At 36.9% G+C, this 17,934-nt stretch overlaps 1 protein-coding gene across 2 annotated transcripts in view; it reads right to left on the bottom strand.

Annotated features, from left to right (window-relative positions):
- The window catches only part of LOC149784623 (YTH domain-containing family protein 2-like), a 32,320-nt gene extending 14,688 nt beyond the window's left edge, over positions 1-17,632 (bottom strand). The window contains exons 1-5 of one of the 2 annotated variants that reach the window (XM_089932687.1): positions 17,406-17,632; positions 17,230-17,254; positions 12,601-12,671; positions 4,368-5,777; positions 505-551 (exon numbers count right to left, since the gene is read on the bottom strand). In XM_089932687.1, the coding sequence (XP_089788813.1) occupies positions 531-551; positions 4,368-5,777; positions 12,601-12,671; positions 17,230-17,254; positions 17,406-17,426 (1,548 nt within the window). In that variant the 5' untranslated portion in view covers positions 17,427-17,632 and the 3' untranslated portion in view covers positions 505-530. The remainder of the gene's footprint in view (positions 1-504; positions 552-4,367; positions 5,778-12,600; positions 12,672-17,229; positions 17,255-17,405) is intronic. The other variant, XM_089932686.1, reaches the window with a different exon arrangement.
- Positions 17,633-17,934: the final 302 nt, after the last annotated feature.

The following is a 17,934-nucleotide window of genomic DNA, read 5'->3' as shown; positions in this document are numbered from 1 at the left end:
TTTAGTTGTATATGCAAATGATAAAATAATATAGTGTTGGAGCCATAAAATCTATAAAAAACCAATAGTCACATATTTGGGTCGGTGGAGTGGTGGTGGGTTCTGCTTTACGAGATTCACATGTGATCTAGTTTATAAAAATTATGTCACAGAAGAAAGATTATGGACAGAAAATTAACAGCATCTGTGGTAAATATTAGAACTGGTTTGCTTCTTAGCCTTACACAACATACTCTGCCTTACGACAGGCATATACATATGTAGATAGCTGTGCCAACAACTACACTGTCAAGTGACACCTATGTCTCACCTAAGCTTTGCAAAACAAAAACAAACCAAACAAAATTTTTCAAAAAGGCTGAAGTCCTACTAGCCAAAACGAATTTCTAGGAATCCACAATACGCTCAGTGTTGAACCACCTCTGATATTCTGGACTATCTCCAATATACCAAATCTGGTAAAAACTACTTTATATCATTGAAGTTAACATGTTCACAAAGTACCTGTAAGTGCAGTACAAATTTCTGTGTCATGGTCTTTGATCTTGAACCTGAAATCATGGACAGAAGATAAGTGAACTTGCCTTGACAATGTCATGATATAACCACATGCTAAGATTTCTGTAAAAACAATAATTAACAGTTATTAAGAATAAAAATTAAAAAAAACAGGAAGTTGACTTGTTATGAACTAAGGTTATCCTTAGATACATCCATACTCCGAGTTAAAAAAAATTGACTCGAGTCATACCTGTTCATCGTTAATGTACTCACAAAGCAGCACATCTAAATATAAAATCAAGATGTTTTACCGTAATCCAATGTCAACTTGCTAACCATTGGAATGCAAACAGACACAATCTCCAGCCAAAATTCACTTGACAAGTCACTCAATTATGGGAGAAAAAAATGCCAACAATACCTTTTGACTTGACCCCAATGTTTAAAAAACAAAACTAGCTGAATTGGGTTACTGGTCTGATCTGTACCATGTGCATTGAGAACCAATTAAATACTCTAAATGTGTTGGTAAAAACACAAGCCAAGCATTACGTAAGAGGAATAATTACCAGAGGATTTTTCAGATGGACACTATGGTATCATGTTTCAGGTCAGATGAGCAGAATTGTCTTTCTCAACCAATGACTGTTATGGAACAATGGTGTTGTGAGGAAAACCCCATGCCAGTATGTCCTTTACAAGTAGCCAAATAAAGATTTTCCAGATGGCAGCCAAGGTAGCCATTTTCAAAACTATTCATACTGGAAAGAAGTGGTTCATAAACAAACAAAAAATGATCTGGTCAGCAACAGTTTTGTGCAGGACTGAACACATACCACAAGATGTCTTCAACTGCCAACACTTACTACCACTGTCCATTCAAGAGAACAACAAGATAGTCACCATGGTCGTCAAATTAATGGTCTGATCAGCACTGTTCAAATAGGTCTTGCGGCCGATTTTAATGGCACTTTGGTTGTGTTACCGACTATACTATTCTGCGGAAATGGTAAACTAAGTATCTTTTTCCAAGTACACATATCAAACCCATGACCCTCTCATTACATGTCATATGCTCTGCCAACTAAGCTACAGCAACTCGATTCAATCAGGAATACCTAGTCTTTTAAAACAACAATCCACATCTATATGGCCCAGTTAAGTAGGAATACCAATATTTTTATGAATGATACCATACCTGAGGTCTAAATGGCAGTTTTCATTAGAAGTCTGTCTTTTAGTGAAAACTCCATGTCACTATAAACAAGTGCATGAGAAGTACATCTGAGATCAGATCAGAATTTTCCTTCAGTATCCAGCCAACATCTGTTGCTAAAAACTCAATGTTGCCAGAAACATCCATTCAGAGGTAGTAACAAAATTTTCAAGATGACCATAATGGATGTCTGATCCGCACCATTTTCATTTAGGACAAAATAAGTCCTTGCGGAGAATCTCGTGTCAATTTGAGCATCAGTGACTAGATTTTCAAGATGCTGACGTGGTAGTCATGTTGGATGTCCTGTGGCACCCTTCTTTTAGCACCAACAATGAAAACACATGACCCATTCTGGAGAAGCAGGGATAAGATTATCAAAATGCTTCTTGCATATATCAGCATCATTTTCATTTATGAAAAATCTTGCCAACTATCCCAGGTGGACCTGACAGGAGTAATGACAAGATGTTCAAGATGAAGGTTTTGCAAATGCACACCATGTCATGCATAATGTGTACATGCCCTACTTGTGTATTTTATATCCCTTTCCCCATATTTACAAAAGGTCTTCCTCAAACCGGTTTCTGAAAAGTGTGAGAGTTTTTCCCTTAAATATTGAGATCTATTTTGCACTTGGAACAGAAGGGCAGTTTGGAAACCTGTAAAACAACCTGAACACTGAAACAACCTTGACACAGCAAAATGTGTCTAAACAAGGTGATATTTTTAAAATAATTGTACTCTCTATATTACCAGACCTACATATCGTGGGTACATCATAAAAGGTCCCACTCACTGCAATTTTCTACCGATGACTTTAAGTGGAGCAACTTGTGCTGGAATACCAAAGTTGATTTATAGAAATACAGAGCAGACCTGCCAACCCTGAAGAGGCCGTCTCAGTAGGGAAGTTGATCTTTTCCCTTAAGTCTGATCAGTTTTCAGTAATGTGTAAAAAAAAAAAAAAAACAACCGGCCATTATAAAGCTGCAAAACAAAATTAAAAGTTCGGTATTTGAAACATGCAGCGAAGATAACATTATGTTCAACTGAGAAGTTTGTAATGTATGACTAGACTTTATTTACCATTAGTACAGTTGCACAAACTTTAGTTCCAAACCATATTCAGCTAAATGGCTTGTTGCTATCTCTCAATTTGATATAATTCTTGCAAATTTGTTTTCCAATTCACCTATACGATGGCAATTGTAACTTCAATAGTAATACTCAAATTGGGATGTGACGTCCAATAAACGTAATCGAGTCCCTTCCAGCCTTTATTCACAAGAATCTGAATATTCCATTTTATTCTTCTGTGTTGATTAATTACACTTTTCAAGAGGGTTTTTTCCCCTTTCGTCTTAAAATTGCATTTCTTGCCTGACACAACTTTAACAAATTCTATAATCAACAGATTGATCCATCACAATTCGCGTGAACAAAAAGATGCAGCTTAATGTATCTTAGTTGCTGCTCAAAAGTTATTCTGGTTCCCTAACTAATTTCACTAATTCTAATAAGTAACCCAGATCTAAATGATACATGGATGAACAAATCAATGTTTTCCGTAGTTTTTTGTTCCATGTCGCAATTTTCGTAAGACTTGCAGCAAAATCATAAGGGTTGGCAGGTCTGACAGAAGCTCACTACACACAGCAACAGCTTCGAGCATTTATCCTAAGTACCAGCGCATATGAAATTTATCAGCTACTAGCCATAATTGTGTCCAAAAATGAAGGTCCGAGACAAGCCCAATAAATTTCACATTAAGATCTCTGAAAAAAAAATGCTATGATCATTAATGCATGAGAATATATTGCAGTTACATGCAAAGTTCCAGGCAATTACTATTAAATTTACTTCTAGAGCAAGATCTCTAACCAAATTGGAATCATTACTCATAAAACACCCATCTAGGTCTACACGCCAAATTGCATCAGGGTATACTCAATGGTTCCTGATTTATTTTGGTTTTCAAGATCTGTACAGACAATACTTGTGACAGAAAACTTCAACAATTCCAACAAAGCTGGACATGAAAAGACAATCCTTTAAAGACACTTCTCTACGTTACATACTAAAAACGGTTACCAATTACATACAAGTGTTGCAAAGTTTTTGTGGTTAAAAGAATTGCAAACAGATCAACAAATGGACTAATGTAAAATTTCTGAACTTAATAAAGACATGGATGGACAGCCAACTTACCCGTAAAGTTTTGCTTATGCTTTCATGCATTTATCAGCTACATGCAACGAACAAAGACTTCAATAATTAAGGCCATTCATCAAACAATTTCATGACTTTTATAGTAAAATGCTAATGTGAAAGCATGAAAAGAGAGACATCAGAGCACAGGAGATCAACTCCACTTCCAGCAACCATTTTTGGTACACTGTTTTGGACAAATGAGAAGGGTCCCTTTTAACTGCTGCCTAGGCATAAATCAAGAGTGTCAGCCCTTGACAAGGAAGATTTGTATATCCCTGGTTATAAATAATAATAAATTCAGATATTTGTCTAATTTCGTAAAAAAGTCAGGAGGACATTATTTTGGCACTTTTTTTTTAAAAACCCCAAGGCATGCTTAGAAATCAAAATTCATGGATGATTCTAGGTGCATTAAGTAATGCATTGTAATACAAACCCTGCCACTCCCCTGTTTGGTTTGATCTTCCTCCTGACGTTTCTCGTAGTGACCAAAGTCATCAAAGATGGAGGTCGTATGACGATAGTTGTGAATTATCTTCAGAACCTGCTTTCCTTTCTCTGGCGGAACTTCCTGAGTGTCCCGCGAGTTTGTAACTGGTTTGTTTTCATTGTTTTCCAAACGAATATGGCGCAACTGGCTGTTTGGAACGTCCTTCACGTAGATCCATTTCACTTCAAACTGACCTTTCCACTTGTCCTGGGCCCATACGCCGGGTGTGGATGAGTAATCAACACCAGTCATCATTTGGGCCATCCCACAAAAGTGGCCACTGCCATTGACGGAATACAAAAGGTAAACAGGGCCCTTTCCTTCGCGCTCCCTATAAGCAGCATCCAGTCTCTTGTTACCATGTTCAGTGCTGCACCAGATGCTATACTTAATTGAACGATGAATATCGTCCTCCGAGTAACTCTTGATGATGAAGAACCTAGCTCCTTTTGGATTAAGATTGAAATCTTTGGGATTGTACTGGTTAACAGATTGTAGTTTTTCCAACACTTGGATGGTTTCTTGAGGCTCCTTCCCAGCTGAAGGTGATGGAGGAGAACCGATCTCCGCCAGTCCAGCATTCCCATAAGAATTTGCAGGTGTACTGTTGCCATTATTAGATGCACTACCACGATCACTGTACGAAGTCATTGCACGTCGTGGAGCACTCCAGTTCCTTGGCTGTTGACCAGACCCTTGCCTGTTCCCTACATTGTTTTTGCTGTCCCATGTTCCAATGTCCAAATTCTGCTTGTTAGGATTCAAGGGAGGGCGTGGGATGGGTCTTAGCTTTGGTGGCTGAGGTCTTGCAGGTTGACTTGCAATGGCTGCCCATGATGTTTTTTTGGGGATTTGAGATGACCCTACACTTTGTACATTACCAGTTACTGACACAGGGTCCATTGCTACTGGATGTCCAACATCACTTACAACTTGGCTGTCAACTTTTTTATCCATAGATATGTTCATCCCTTTAAGTCCCTGCTCCACACTATTCATTCCAGGGTCTCTATCTAGTTCTCCATTCATAGAATATGGATCTGCAGGAATCATTCCATCTTGGCGATAATATTCTTCATAACCTCGAGCATCTTTCCTACCTTGTCCCGCAGCTTGGGCTGTGTTGCCCCAGTACTCACTTGGTTGATATTCACCCCAGAACTGTGGATATCCAAATCCAGAAAACATGCCATTGTACTCATATCCACCCACAGAGAACATTGAAGTGTCACTTCCATTAGACCATGCACCATCACCAAGTCCTTGTCCCAAATATGGGAAAGACATCGAGGGATTGTAGTAGTTAGGCATAAATGGATCCGACACTGGGCTAGACATTGGGGCTGCTCCGTATCCCTGCAAAATAGAAATCTGTTGTTCATGATTGTTATCCATATTACAAAACTGAAAGGCTCTTAACATTTAAAAAATGCTCCTTCGTCTCCAAAAACTGACAGAATTGAATGAAGATCTAATAAAACCCATACAGATATGTAAACCAAACTTAAAGTGAATTCAGTTGACCATGTTAACGGTTTTTCCATCAAGGGTGTTATCCACTTAATTTAAAAATTTGGAAGAATTTAACAAGTACCATGGATACCCCTTCCAATATAATATATTTACATGGTTGATGAGATTTGTGACCAACAGTTAACAATGATATGTATGTGGCAGACATGCCAACCCTCATGATTTTTGCGGGAGACTCCCTGAATTCAATAACAAAAAATGGGGGGAAAATTCATTTCGTTTAACAAAAAATGTTTTGGAAATTTTCCAGTGTGTAAGACCGGAAGTGTGCAGAAATTCTTTGAATAGCTTGCAAACTGTAATCCATTATGTTTGGTAATCTCTTCTACAATGTCTAAAAGAAAGTTATATGAGGTATGATAGGATTTTGATTTTTAACGTAGGTTTAACAATTTTTTAGTCATATCGCTACGAGGTCTGCAATGTGCCAGTTTATATTGAGTCTAAAAGAAAGGGAGATTTGGTTAAAGTTGGAAAGTCAAACAAATATAAAACTTCTTTCCAAGCTTCTTATAGCCTAAAATTTCCATGCCTGACTCGTGGTAGTGATAAACATATAGCGCTCTGCAATATGTCATAGACATCTCCAGTCACAAAAGTAAGTTTTAAATCGTACTGTTTATTTGTATGGCCTTAATTATATGCCGCAAATTGTAATTTGACTGCCAGCATTAAAATTATGATTATCTTTAGTGAAATTAGGATACACTAATAAATCGGTTAAATCAGGTCCAGTTCAACAAATGACAATTGAATTGATACATCTGCAGATAATACAAATACTAAGACTTCATTATTATTTAGCCATAAGGGGCAGTCCATTTAGTACATATGCGTGTGGGGAGGGGGGTAACCCAAATGCATATGTGCATGGGGGAACCTCAATAATAATGTGTAACCTGTTCGACTGGATTATTTGACATTTTAATTTTTGTGAACACTAGACAAATGCAGCTTATTTCTTTCATGCAGCCAGATATTCAATGTCAGCTGACTACTGGGAGGTGCCAAGATTCGTCAGATTTTTTCCTACATACTAAATGGATGGCACATAAACCCGAAATGTACTATATATTTTGTTGTCTTTTGTCTCAGAGTCAGGACTTTAATTCCATGTACTTTATTTCACAGGCATTTAACAAATGCACATACAAAGAGAAACACCCTGGATGTGTCGCATTTTTTTCAAACTTGTGGATTCATCCCTTGAAGCTGTTACCAAAGCTGAAGCACTTTTTACTGGGTTTCATTGTTAAGTTTTGTTCAGTTCATTATTTATATATTGTTTATTATCTAAAAATAAACCATTTTAGAACTGAACTAGTATGTTTATTTCAAAATCATTCACTTTTTGTAAACATGTTTCTCACTTGACGAAATCATCCCTGAAATAACTGAAATCTCCCATAACATTTTTCAAAATCTCCCTCATCTCTCGTTGGGGTTGGCAGGTCTCGTATGTGGTACTGAAGTAAACATTATTCTGTCATTAGAGTTGACCACAACTTCTGACCCTTAGACCCCAGAATGTAAAAGTTTATTACCAATTCGACAGTAATACGAAATTTTCCTATCTGAATCAGTAATACCAAATTTTCCTATCTGAATTGTTGTTTAATGTGTTCAAAAAAGGATTCAAATATTTATCAATTAATTCTTTACCTTCTGCAAGTACTTACTGTCCTGCCTACAAAGACTGATATGCAGCCTGCCTTCTACCTGCTGTTTGTAGGCTGAACCCAAGAGCATCATAATGGCTGCCTGAGCGAGAGCTTCTAGAGTTAGTCCCATGCAGACTATGTAATTTAATGAAAACTAAAATTTCAAACACTTACCAAAGTTTTGTGCCACTCATTTCCATCAACAAGTATATATAATCCTCAGGAATCAATGTTTATATTCACATATTAAAAAAATAAATATACAAGACCTCACTTGTGTTTATGTATATCATACCACTACTTTTTTCACCACTATTTTTTGCACAACTGGAATATTTCTTCAAAGAAAAAAACTAAAAAGAAATCTATCTCCCTTGCATTTCATCTGAAATAAATGCTGGCCCTGAATCTACTGTAAAGTCGTCTAAATGTAATGGTCCCACATGTTCCGACCAAAAAAGATCGCAACAAGTTTCATTCTCAGATTCTGATAAAACTGGATTGTAATATGAAACGTGTTTATGCATCTCTGGGGTTTCCCAACTCTTGGTCGTTCAAGCATGTATGAGCCAGCCAGGAAAGAGAGACTTATTAGCAGTTTGTATACGGGTCTCTGGGGTTACAGGGCAATACTGGCGCCATGTATGTCTCAGCAGAAGGTAAAGAGTTCATAAAGGTATCACAACCACCATCTTTTCACATACTTTGGTATTTACTGACATCCATTACCCGCAGCAAGGGCCCATGTGAACAAGGTCATTTAAATCTTGTTAGGATGACGTTATAAGGGTATAAAATAACAAGCTTTAAATGTAAATTCAAAGTGTGGATTCTATTCTCTTTGTTTAATTCAGAACACACACAATCGTGCGTTTAGTGCAGACAACAAACCGTAATGTACAAAATAGAAAAATAACCAGCTGAGTTGCATTGAAAACATTGAACCAATTCATATACTTATTACTGGGATCTTAAGCACAACTTTTTCTGGATTCAATTGAAAAATCAAATGATAGCAGGTGCTATTCTCCAGTTTCATCCTCAAACTCTGTACAAACAAAATCTTTTATTTTGTGCCAAAGATGGACCATAAAAGGCAACTAAGTACCTGTGAACTGCAAAGAACAGTCTCAAATATTTCTCTTGGAATTTGTTAACAATCAATATCACAGACAATTTTTTACATGGAGATGGGAGGTCTCCAGAATCTGGTATTAGTAAATGCACTACATTTCCACATGAACTTTTTTTTAAAACGAACTTTAAAATGACTAAATCAGATGTTGGAAATAACCATTTTACTGCAAACCACACAGAAGTATTGATATCATGTATATTGCTATAGGTGCAAAATGGTCGTGTGGCTTCTGTAAACAATATAATGTAACCTCCACCTGGGCTAAGTACAGGAGAACAAGTTCTCTCTTCAACAAAGTCTAGCAGTAGACATTTCAATTTCCTGAGTAAGGAGGAATTCCCAAACAACAATCAAGTCCAACAAGACAAGAAAGAAACTGGGAAATAATCCCTGCACACACTGCAATATATGCTCCGAACTAAGACTACATATAAAATGCAAAGCAAAAGCAGACAGAACCAGGATTCACTGCTTCAGCAAACTCCTACGACTTAAACAAGCCTGTCCCCATGTCAACTGGCCCATGGACATGATACTGGTATGACAATGATATCTATATTATTGAATTTTAAGGAAACAATGCGATTATGTCTGATTTAAAGCATAGTAGCCATTCCACACAAGTGTAATTTCTATGAAACTTGAATAGAAGACCAAACAGAACTGTAGTAAAGTCAACTCAACAAGGTACAATATTCAGTGATGTGAAAACTAAAGTTTGCAAGACTGGTAAACTCCATTTCAATTTTTCAGCATAATTTTATTACCCCCAACTGGTGGTGACTGGTTAAGGCTGAACAAATGCATGACTTGGATATGAACTCATACCTTGCTTCCCATCAACTTGCTGTATACATGGCATATTTTTTAAGAGTATAATGAAAAGAAATGGCAATGATGATGGGAATGTGACTCCTTAGAATGCACTAGTTTAGATTTCATTTGATTTAGCAGGTTTACACTAATTCTAAGTGGCAAAGGTTAAATTTCAATGGTATGTTTCTTTAACAAAATGCTGCCAATGTTGCAAGGTAAACAAATATTTTTAATTTGAACATTCACCAAAACCTTGTAATTCAAATCTCTAGATATTCTTTATGGATCTAACGGCATCTTGTGACCTAAGTGCTTGCTTCTGACAAAGTCTAGCCCAGACAATTAACGCAGAACTGTTACTGCATAGACCTCTTGGTGACCTAGTGGTTTGAGTATCTGCCTTAGACAAATGGAGGCCACTGCTTGCAACCCAGGCCAAGTCATAACAAAGACTTATAAAAATGGTACTAAAAGCTGCCTCACAAGGCACACGGCATTAAGATGTTAGCGTTAAGGATTAGCGTCAGATAATGTGAACAGGTGGTACATAATGCTACATGTCTGCGGCATGATGCCCCAGTGCTACACTGTAGACATCATCATAGTGATATGACTTGAATTTTTTTTTTAACTACAGTAAAAAGCCAAATACAACACATGCAGTTCAAGCCATCCCCTGTTCTGTAACTGTAAATGGTGGGCAACCAGCGTTAATGTGCAGAAAATAAAATAACAGGCGACTTCATAGAATATAACTGGCACAAAGTAGCTGCAAAAATAATTACTCTGAAGTTAACAAAAGTGCCTGAACTGATACAAAAATATCTTTCTTTTAAACAGGTATATGAGATTCGTTTGTGCAAACTGCCATAACGTTACCATTTATTCTGTGGCCTAGATATGCTAGCAGACATGCACCTCACCTCAACTTTAAGAACATTTCTACATCACGATATACAAGCAAACTTGTGTCTTTAACTTCATTTTAATTTTTCAGCATAATATTATTACTCCTGAATATTTTAAAGTACATTTTAATTGGTTTTATAAACTGTATTCAAACCTATGAATTCCCAATTTAAGCTCTTAACACAACAATAATATAAGAAAATGACTTTAATTAAATCCCCCCAGACCAAGAAATTTCTAAAATTTTATTAGTAAACCCTGTTACTGTGCAATATTTCTTAGCATCATTTTTCCAGCATATCCTTCTGAAAACTTCTCAAAATTTTTTTCCATGTAAAGTCTAAACAGTGTTTTGACTAGGATACCAAGTGTAGTGTGTAGTTGTTGTTGTAGGACTTAATGCCATTTTTCGGCACACAATAGGCTATACATGGCAGCCAGTATTAATGGTGGAAGAAGAATCCGGGAAATCCCCGGAAAGAACCAGCGACCCTCGAAAAGCTACTGGCAAGCTTTCTCACATACCCACATTGGCTGAATCTGAGACTCGAACACACGCAGACAGAGGTGAGATGTCAGTGATCCGTAACAGAGAGTGCTTTAGACCACTCGGGGCCCCTGATACCTAGTGTAGAGGACATTGTGCCCCATCAACCAAATATGCGAGACAGAATAGGAAGGACAGGAATACAAAGTTCTTAATACACTTGCGGTGGTTATCAAAACAAGATAATCTAGTTTGCCTTGATATTTTTGTAACTATGGCTCATGCTTATGTACTAGTTATCTTTTCCTTGGACACATTACCAGGGTTTCCTGAAGTACTCATATAACCAACAGACTGTGACCTGTTTGAATATCTGGTTCACTGGAAAAGAGCTGCATCAAGGAAATTTTCAACTATGGATCTTGCTCATTAAACATGTTCCGTCATTCATTAGCAATTAGTGTTTTCACTATAATCTCTTTAAATTAATAATTCAATGAATAAATGCCATAATTTGCATTAATGCAAATTCAACACCACAGAGAAGGAGCCCCATTTGCTATTTATTCTACCTCAAAAATGTTACAACAGCAGCTGTCAGTGATTATGAACTGCAACAAAAAGAGATATTACCATCTCCAAAGTTGGTGAATACCAGAAAGGTTTTAAAATCTAAACTGCCATTTTGAAGTACAGGCCACTGCTGAAGCCAACAAAGAAATGCCCATATATGCAGTGAAGAAACAAACTAGGCTGAGAGGCTGGGTGTGTATGTTGTGTGTTGGTTGGTTGTCAAGGTTTGGGTTATACTGAAGAAAACTAGTAGGCAGATTTTCCATTTCAAACATAGGTGGGGGATGGGGAGAGCTAGGAGAGAAGCAAACACATTAGTCAAGATGTGGACTACACTAAGAAAAAATAAATTGTTGGCAACACTGCTTCAATGCATCTTCTGGAAAGAGAAAACTTAACTGTATGCTAGTCATCGACCCACTTTATGCTGTAACATGGGGATCGAGAATTCACTGCAAGGGTTCTTAATGACATTTTTCAGCACAAGATAGGCTACATATGGCAAACAGTATAAATGTGTAGAAGAACCTTGGGAGAAAAAAAACCCCAAAACCACTGACCCATGAAAAGCTACTGGCAAGCTTTCTCACTACCCACATTGGCAGAGACCAATGATGGTGAGCACTTTAGTCCACTCTGCCACTCATGGACCCAATTTTGGGGTTTAATTATGCTCCAGAGTTTGAACTTTGAATCTGCCATAAAGGAACATCTGAAAATAACCTGCTTCAAAAAGTGCAAGTGATAAGAGTTAGGAAGCTAGAAACAGCATACATGTTAGAATTCGAAAGATGTTTGTATCTCAATAAAAAATTCACAAGTCTAGGAATGGGGGCCTGAAACCTTAATTGTTGAAATGGTCCCTGCATACACAGTTTTTATTTAAAAAAGGTGTGAGAAACAATGATATCTGCTTGTCACAGCTCAATGTTATCCAGTAGTGGCTAGTCTTTTAAAACTTTGTAACAAATAAGACAATACTGCTTGCAGCTTAGAACACAAAATGTGGTGGTTAGACACTGATGGATGAACTAAATCCTACACAGTTCAATAATACATTACCTGATGAGGTGGCTGAAGATAGGTTTCAAACTCTTCGTCCTTCACGGTTTCCTTAACAGCGCCATTGTTCACTGAAAATGCACAACAACTATCATCAACAGTCACACTTTAAGTTTTCAGCAACAAGTGTCAATCAGAACTTGTCACCTTTGTAGATTCCCAGTTTCATATATTTACTTCCGAAAACTAGTTTAAATATAAATATAATTCTCAAAACAATTGTGGACAAAATAATTGAGATGAGTAGTTTTTTCTTCTGTGGTTTTAACATCACTTGTAAAAAGTTACTTGCTAGAGTATATAGAGAAAATGGGAACCAAATGGTGCAATTATGACCACAGTAAATGAAATCGTGACTAAACACTGGGTATGCCTCTCCATTTGCATTTCAAAGCTCTCTGTGAAACAGATGGGGAAAACCCATAAAGTAAATTTATATTCAGTCAATAGGACCAAAAGTAACACTTCACTGGGAAATAGATTTCCTCCAGCTTTCCTACCTCATTTGAGACATTTTGACATTTCTGTCATCAAAATGTAGATAAAGGGATGGGAAAAGTCAGTTTACCTGACAGACTGCTCAACCTCAGCTGAAAGTTGCCTTGGGCCTCGGAGTATGCCAAGTGTCACATTTTCTTTGAAGAAAGCAGTCAGTATGCAACAGTCACGTCAGGACGTAAATAAGTTCTGGTCCCTCCAATATCATAAATAACAATCAGCTTTGTAAGGGATCAGGGAATCAGGATCTCGACAACTGAGAGGGAAATGTTTAATTTACTGCAAAAAATGTTCTTGTACAAGAACTATGCTCTTTGTTTCATGTGCTGTCAGCAAGTAGAAAAATTGAACAGAACTTTCAAAGAGGCACTTGAATGATTGGCTAACTGGGTAAGCCTTACAATTTGGAAAAACCAATGATATCTGGTCATCATACTTATCCAATCGTCTTTTTCCATAAACCTTTGAAGTCTATATACATTTATTTTTTATGATAATTTCCACTGTAAGACATTTAACATGCTTATTTATTCTCAGTCCAACAATCAGAAACCCATCACTGTCGCAACAACTTTGACAAACATTCATCAAATATAGAGCCTATGTCAAACATGTGACAACACAACCATCGTTAACATTTGCTCTATTTTTGATGACTTTTACTTTCAGAACTGCTCGGACAGCAACATTATTTTAGATTAAAGAAATATGTTGACAATTGGGTCTTTTCCTTCTTTTACAAACAAATGTTATGTTCATTTATTATGGGTTTACTGTTGATATCTTTTGACTACTGAACCTCTCGTGTGAGATTCATTTAAGTCATTCGACTAGCTGTGCAAATGGCACGCACCAGGTCAAGTTTCATTGATGCTGCAGTTTCACCGTGTCTGACAGCAGACTAAAGACAAAGCTAGAATTACCCTTACTACATTTCAGAAGCTAAATCATCTTTACATCGTAGATATGGCTCAGTGTAATGTTATTTAAGTGTGCAAGGTCCCATAGGAAGCAACTACCATATGCTTACACAGCATTGTCTGCAAATTTCAACTTTATGATGGGCAAAGGCCACTAACCCAAACATAAATGTCCCAATAAAGAGAGGGATGGGAAGGACAAGATGTGACCACTTTCAGTCAACTCTTTCAAGGAATAAAAATGCATGTTTTCTTCAATTTATAGCCATAAAAAAGATATATTAAGGGTCTGATGCTAGTGCCAAGTACATGACAAAGCAATGGCTAAGCAAACATTGGTCCTGGACCTCAAATTGCTGCAATTTTCTGGCGTGAATAGGGAAATATACCATTGAAATGAAATGGCTAGTTACTGCATTACTAATATCAATTTGCATGTTAATTTACACATACACTTTTATTAATAAACATGTAGTTAAAGCCATTCACACGTGCAAATGACACTGCCTTTTATTATTAGCTGCAGTTCTTTTTTTTGTCAAAAGCAATTACATGTATATGCATGTAGAAATATAAATAAATGGTCTTGTATTCACTTTCGCATGACAATGTACCAAGAGAGTTGCAGTCTTAAAAATCCTATTGATGTGAGATGGATTCAGGTCAGAAAGGACTGGTACAGAAAAGGCCCTGGTTAAAAGGACTGCTTTAAGGGCTTCCATAATAATAATTTTACAATTTCAAAACTGCTTGGTCCTCGTTTTAAACTTCTAATCACATTTTCTTTTCTTTTTCTGAACTGTAATATATATTTGCAATTGCTAATCAGTCATTTGCCCTATCTTCTTCCAACAATTCCATATCCCATTTTTGTAGACACAATGACAACTTTTCTGCAATACCTCTATTGAGACATTTTTTAATACATATATTGCTAAAACTTTAACAGTAAAAGATGAGCACTGGTTAGAGAGAATTAAAATGGGGAGTAAACTATCAAGTGCAAACAGCAGACCCTAATCGCTCTGGTTTGAGCATTAGTGTGGATGCAGGAGTGGTGAGGGTTTGAACTCGCCTGTGCCAGTCATACCAAAGACCTATCTTTAAAAAAATAGTACCAACAGGTGCACTGCTAGGCGCTCAGCTTTATGAAGTTAGAATTGGTTAGCCTGGTGTCAGGATAATGTGACTGGGTGGGTCATCATGCTACATGTCCAGAGTTCATACAGAATTCTGAATGATAAATTTGAAGACTTTTACCAAACTTTCAAAGACCAAAGAGGTTTCCAAGACCTATTTTGGCTAACATTTTGTATACAAGTTACGTTATATGAGAAAACAATGAATGCAGAATGCCATAATATTGTTTAATGATAAAATGAAACTGAACTGGTCATCAAAAAAAGAAAAACCAGGAAAACTCAACTACATCCGAATCTAAGAACCTTGGACAGTTTTATCTGTGATTATGGAAAGAAATTAAAATGTGTTTACGTCAATTGTCAAAGACTTTTAAGACCTCGGTCATCTGCTAAATTTTCTCAAACTTTCAAGACCTTGAAAATGCGACCTCATGTTTCCCAAACTAAGACTGTATGAACGATGTAGACATCACTATAAACTGTCACACTGCAGAGATTGTAATATGACCAAAAAAATTAGGCTTCGTTAAAAATCCAAATTTTAATCAGCAGACCGGTGCAGATTATACAGATTAGAGTATCACTATCATCAAACAATCAATCATATTCATCGCAACATTCTACTGCAAGTTAGTTTACATCTATTACTATATTACCTATTGTCGACATTGTGTGATGTGTTTTGGATTTTTTTACATAGCTTTTAACAGTTTTTCAGTCATATCGCTACAATGTCTGCAGTGTGGCAGTTTTTAGTGATGTCTAGCACTGAGGCATCATGCCGCAGACATGTGGCATAATGTCACACCCCGTCACATTATCCTGACACAGCGCCGACCAGTCCAACACTAACCTCTTAATGCTGAGCGCCAAGCATGGCAGCTGTTAGTACCATTTTTGTCAAGTCTTTGGTTTGACTCGGCCGAGGATCGAACCCATGACCTCCAGCATCCAAGGCAAACGCTCTAACCACTAGGCCACCGAAGCGGTCGAATAATACATTGTTGCACAGTATTCATAGACATTTCTAGTCGCGTAGTGCTAAATAAAGTGAGAGCAAAATAAATAAGTGAGGGAATGAAATAAAGTGTGTGAACATGCGTTATTCAGATGGTGAAACAATTGTGAGTACAAAAAAGCAAGGGAACTATAGTTCATACAATATCACACTCCTGGATATTTACAATAGAAAGGATTTTTATATCTATGTAATACTTATTTTTATTAGTATACATGATAGTAATAATTAGTGATGCATACAGAAATGGGCCTTTTTGGATCAGTCCTTTTATTTTTTTTGCGACAGTCGTTTTTTCATGGAAGTCTGCCTTTACCCTATACCATCCTAGATGAGCACAACTCTGGCCTGACAAGTCAAAATTTAACACAAAAATGCAGCAAAGTATTTACCTTGTGCAGTTCACTGCTTCTCGTGTGTCTTACTTCCATTAAAATGAAAAAGATTAATACAGTGTCACTGCAGAATGTGAGTGCATTTAAGAATCCGAAAGCAAAATGTGAAACTTCAACTTTAGAGGAACAAGCATCCTTTCCTATAATTTTACCAAAGAGGACATATTGGGTTGAAAAGCACAAACTTCTTTCCAGATGTATTATTTTTATGCCTCTTACCATTCTAATATAAAATTTGTTATCAGGTACTTGTGCACTGAAACTATACACTTCTATTTACAATGTGTGATAATAAAACAGTATCCGCTGGAATCCTGCCGACTTCCTAGTTCTCTTCTTGGAAGGCTATAGTTTTAATAAAATATATTTTCGATATCTAAATGCATGTTTGGTGGTCAAAATACTACCATCTTTTAAAGATTACTTTGTCCTTTGAATAGTCTCATGAAAGGGATAAATTTGCAAACTCGAATTAAACTGAAGCGTTTTGGCTTTTCATCCCAAGAGGCTTGATGGGACTGTAATTTTAATTGTAATCTTCGTAACCTCTGTTCAAGTGCGAAAACAGTGCCCTAATTCTCCCACGGTACGCGTGTCATTCGACGATTCGACCACTTTTGCAATTTTATACTCAGTTGTCGACTTTATAACCTTACCTTGGCTTGGCTGTCCTTTTCCTCTCTGAAGTAGCATTGCACATGAAAAAGAAAGGAAAAAAATGTTGATTAGGCCAAAATCTAACTGCCCCGGACTCGACAGATTCCAAAATATATTCACACGACCGTAACGATTCCCATGAAAAACGTTAACTCGACCAATGGCAATGGCCTACCTGATCTACACTTGCAGACATTACACCTTTTCCACGTAGTTAAGGTCCTTTAGAATGAAATTTAAAGTCCTACAAAGTCAATAAAGGTGCAATAAAACAAAATGTCGTTGTTTAGTCACAATCAGGAATGGGTTTGGGGTCGAAAAACAACAAAAAATCCAAGTACGATCCTTCCTCGTCCGAAGAACAATGGCGGTGGCCAAGCATGTGCCTCGCTCCCGCGTCCAGTCACGTGACAAGTCTGCTGACGTCATCAATCCTGTTCGTACTTAACATGATCAAGGTGTGAACATTAATGTTATTAAGAAGAAAATAATTTCTTTTCTCCGTTGAACCAATGATAAAATAATGTACTAAATATCTAAATAATAAAATTTGGAATTTTGTGTTGTTTTATTTGAATCACAGATCTCAGTTTTCGTCTCCGTTGAACCAATGATAAAATAATGTACTAAATATCTAAATAATACAATTTGGAATTTTGTGTTGTTTTATTTGAATCACAGATCTCAGTTTTCGTCGACAAAGT

Source organism: Sinohyriopsis cumingii, chromosome 14, assembly GCF_028554795.1.
Source record: "Sinohyriopsis cumingii isolate HCF-2022 chromosome 14, ASM2855479v2, whole genome shotgun sequence".
In the NCBI taxonomy this organism is placed as follows: domain Eukaryota; kingdom Metazoa; phylum Mollusca; class Bivalvia; order Unionida; family Unionidae; genus Sinohyriopsis; species Sinohyriopsis cumingii.
The sequence above is the reverse complement of the archived record's forward strand: the minus strand, read 5'-3'. Positions and strand labels throughout refer to the sequence as shown.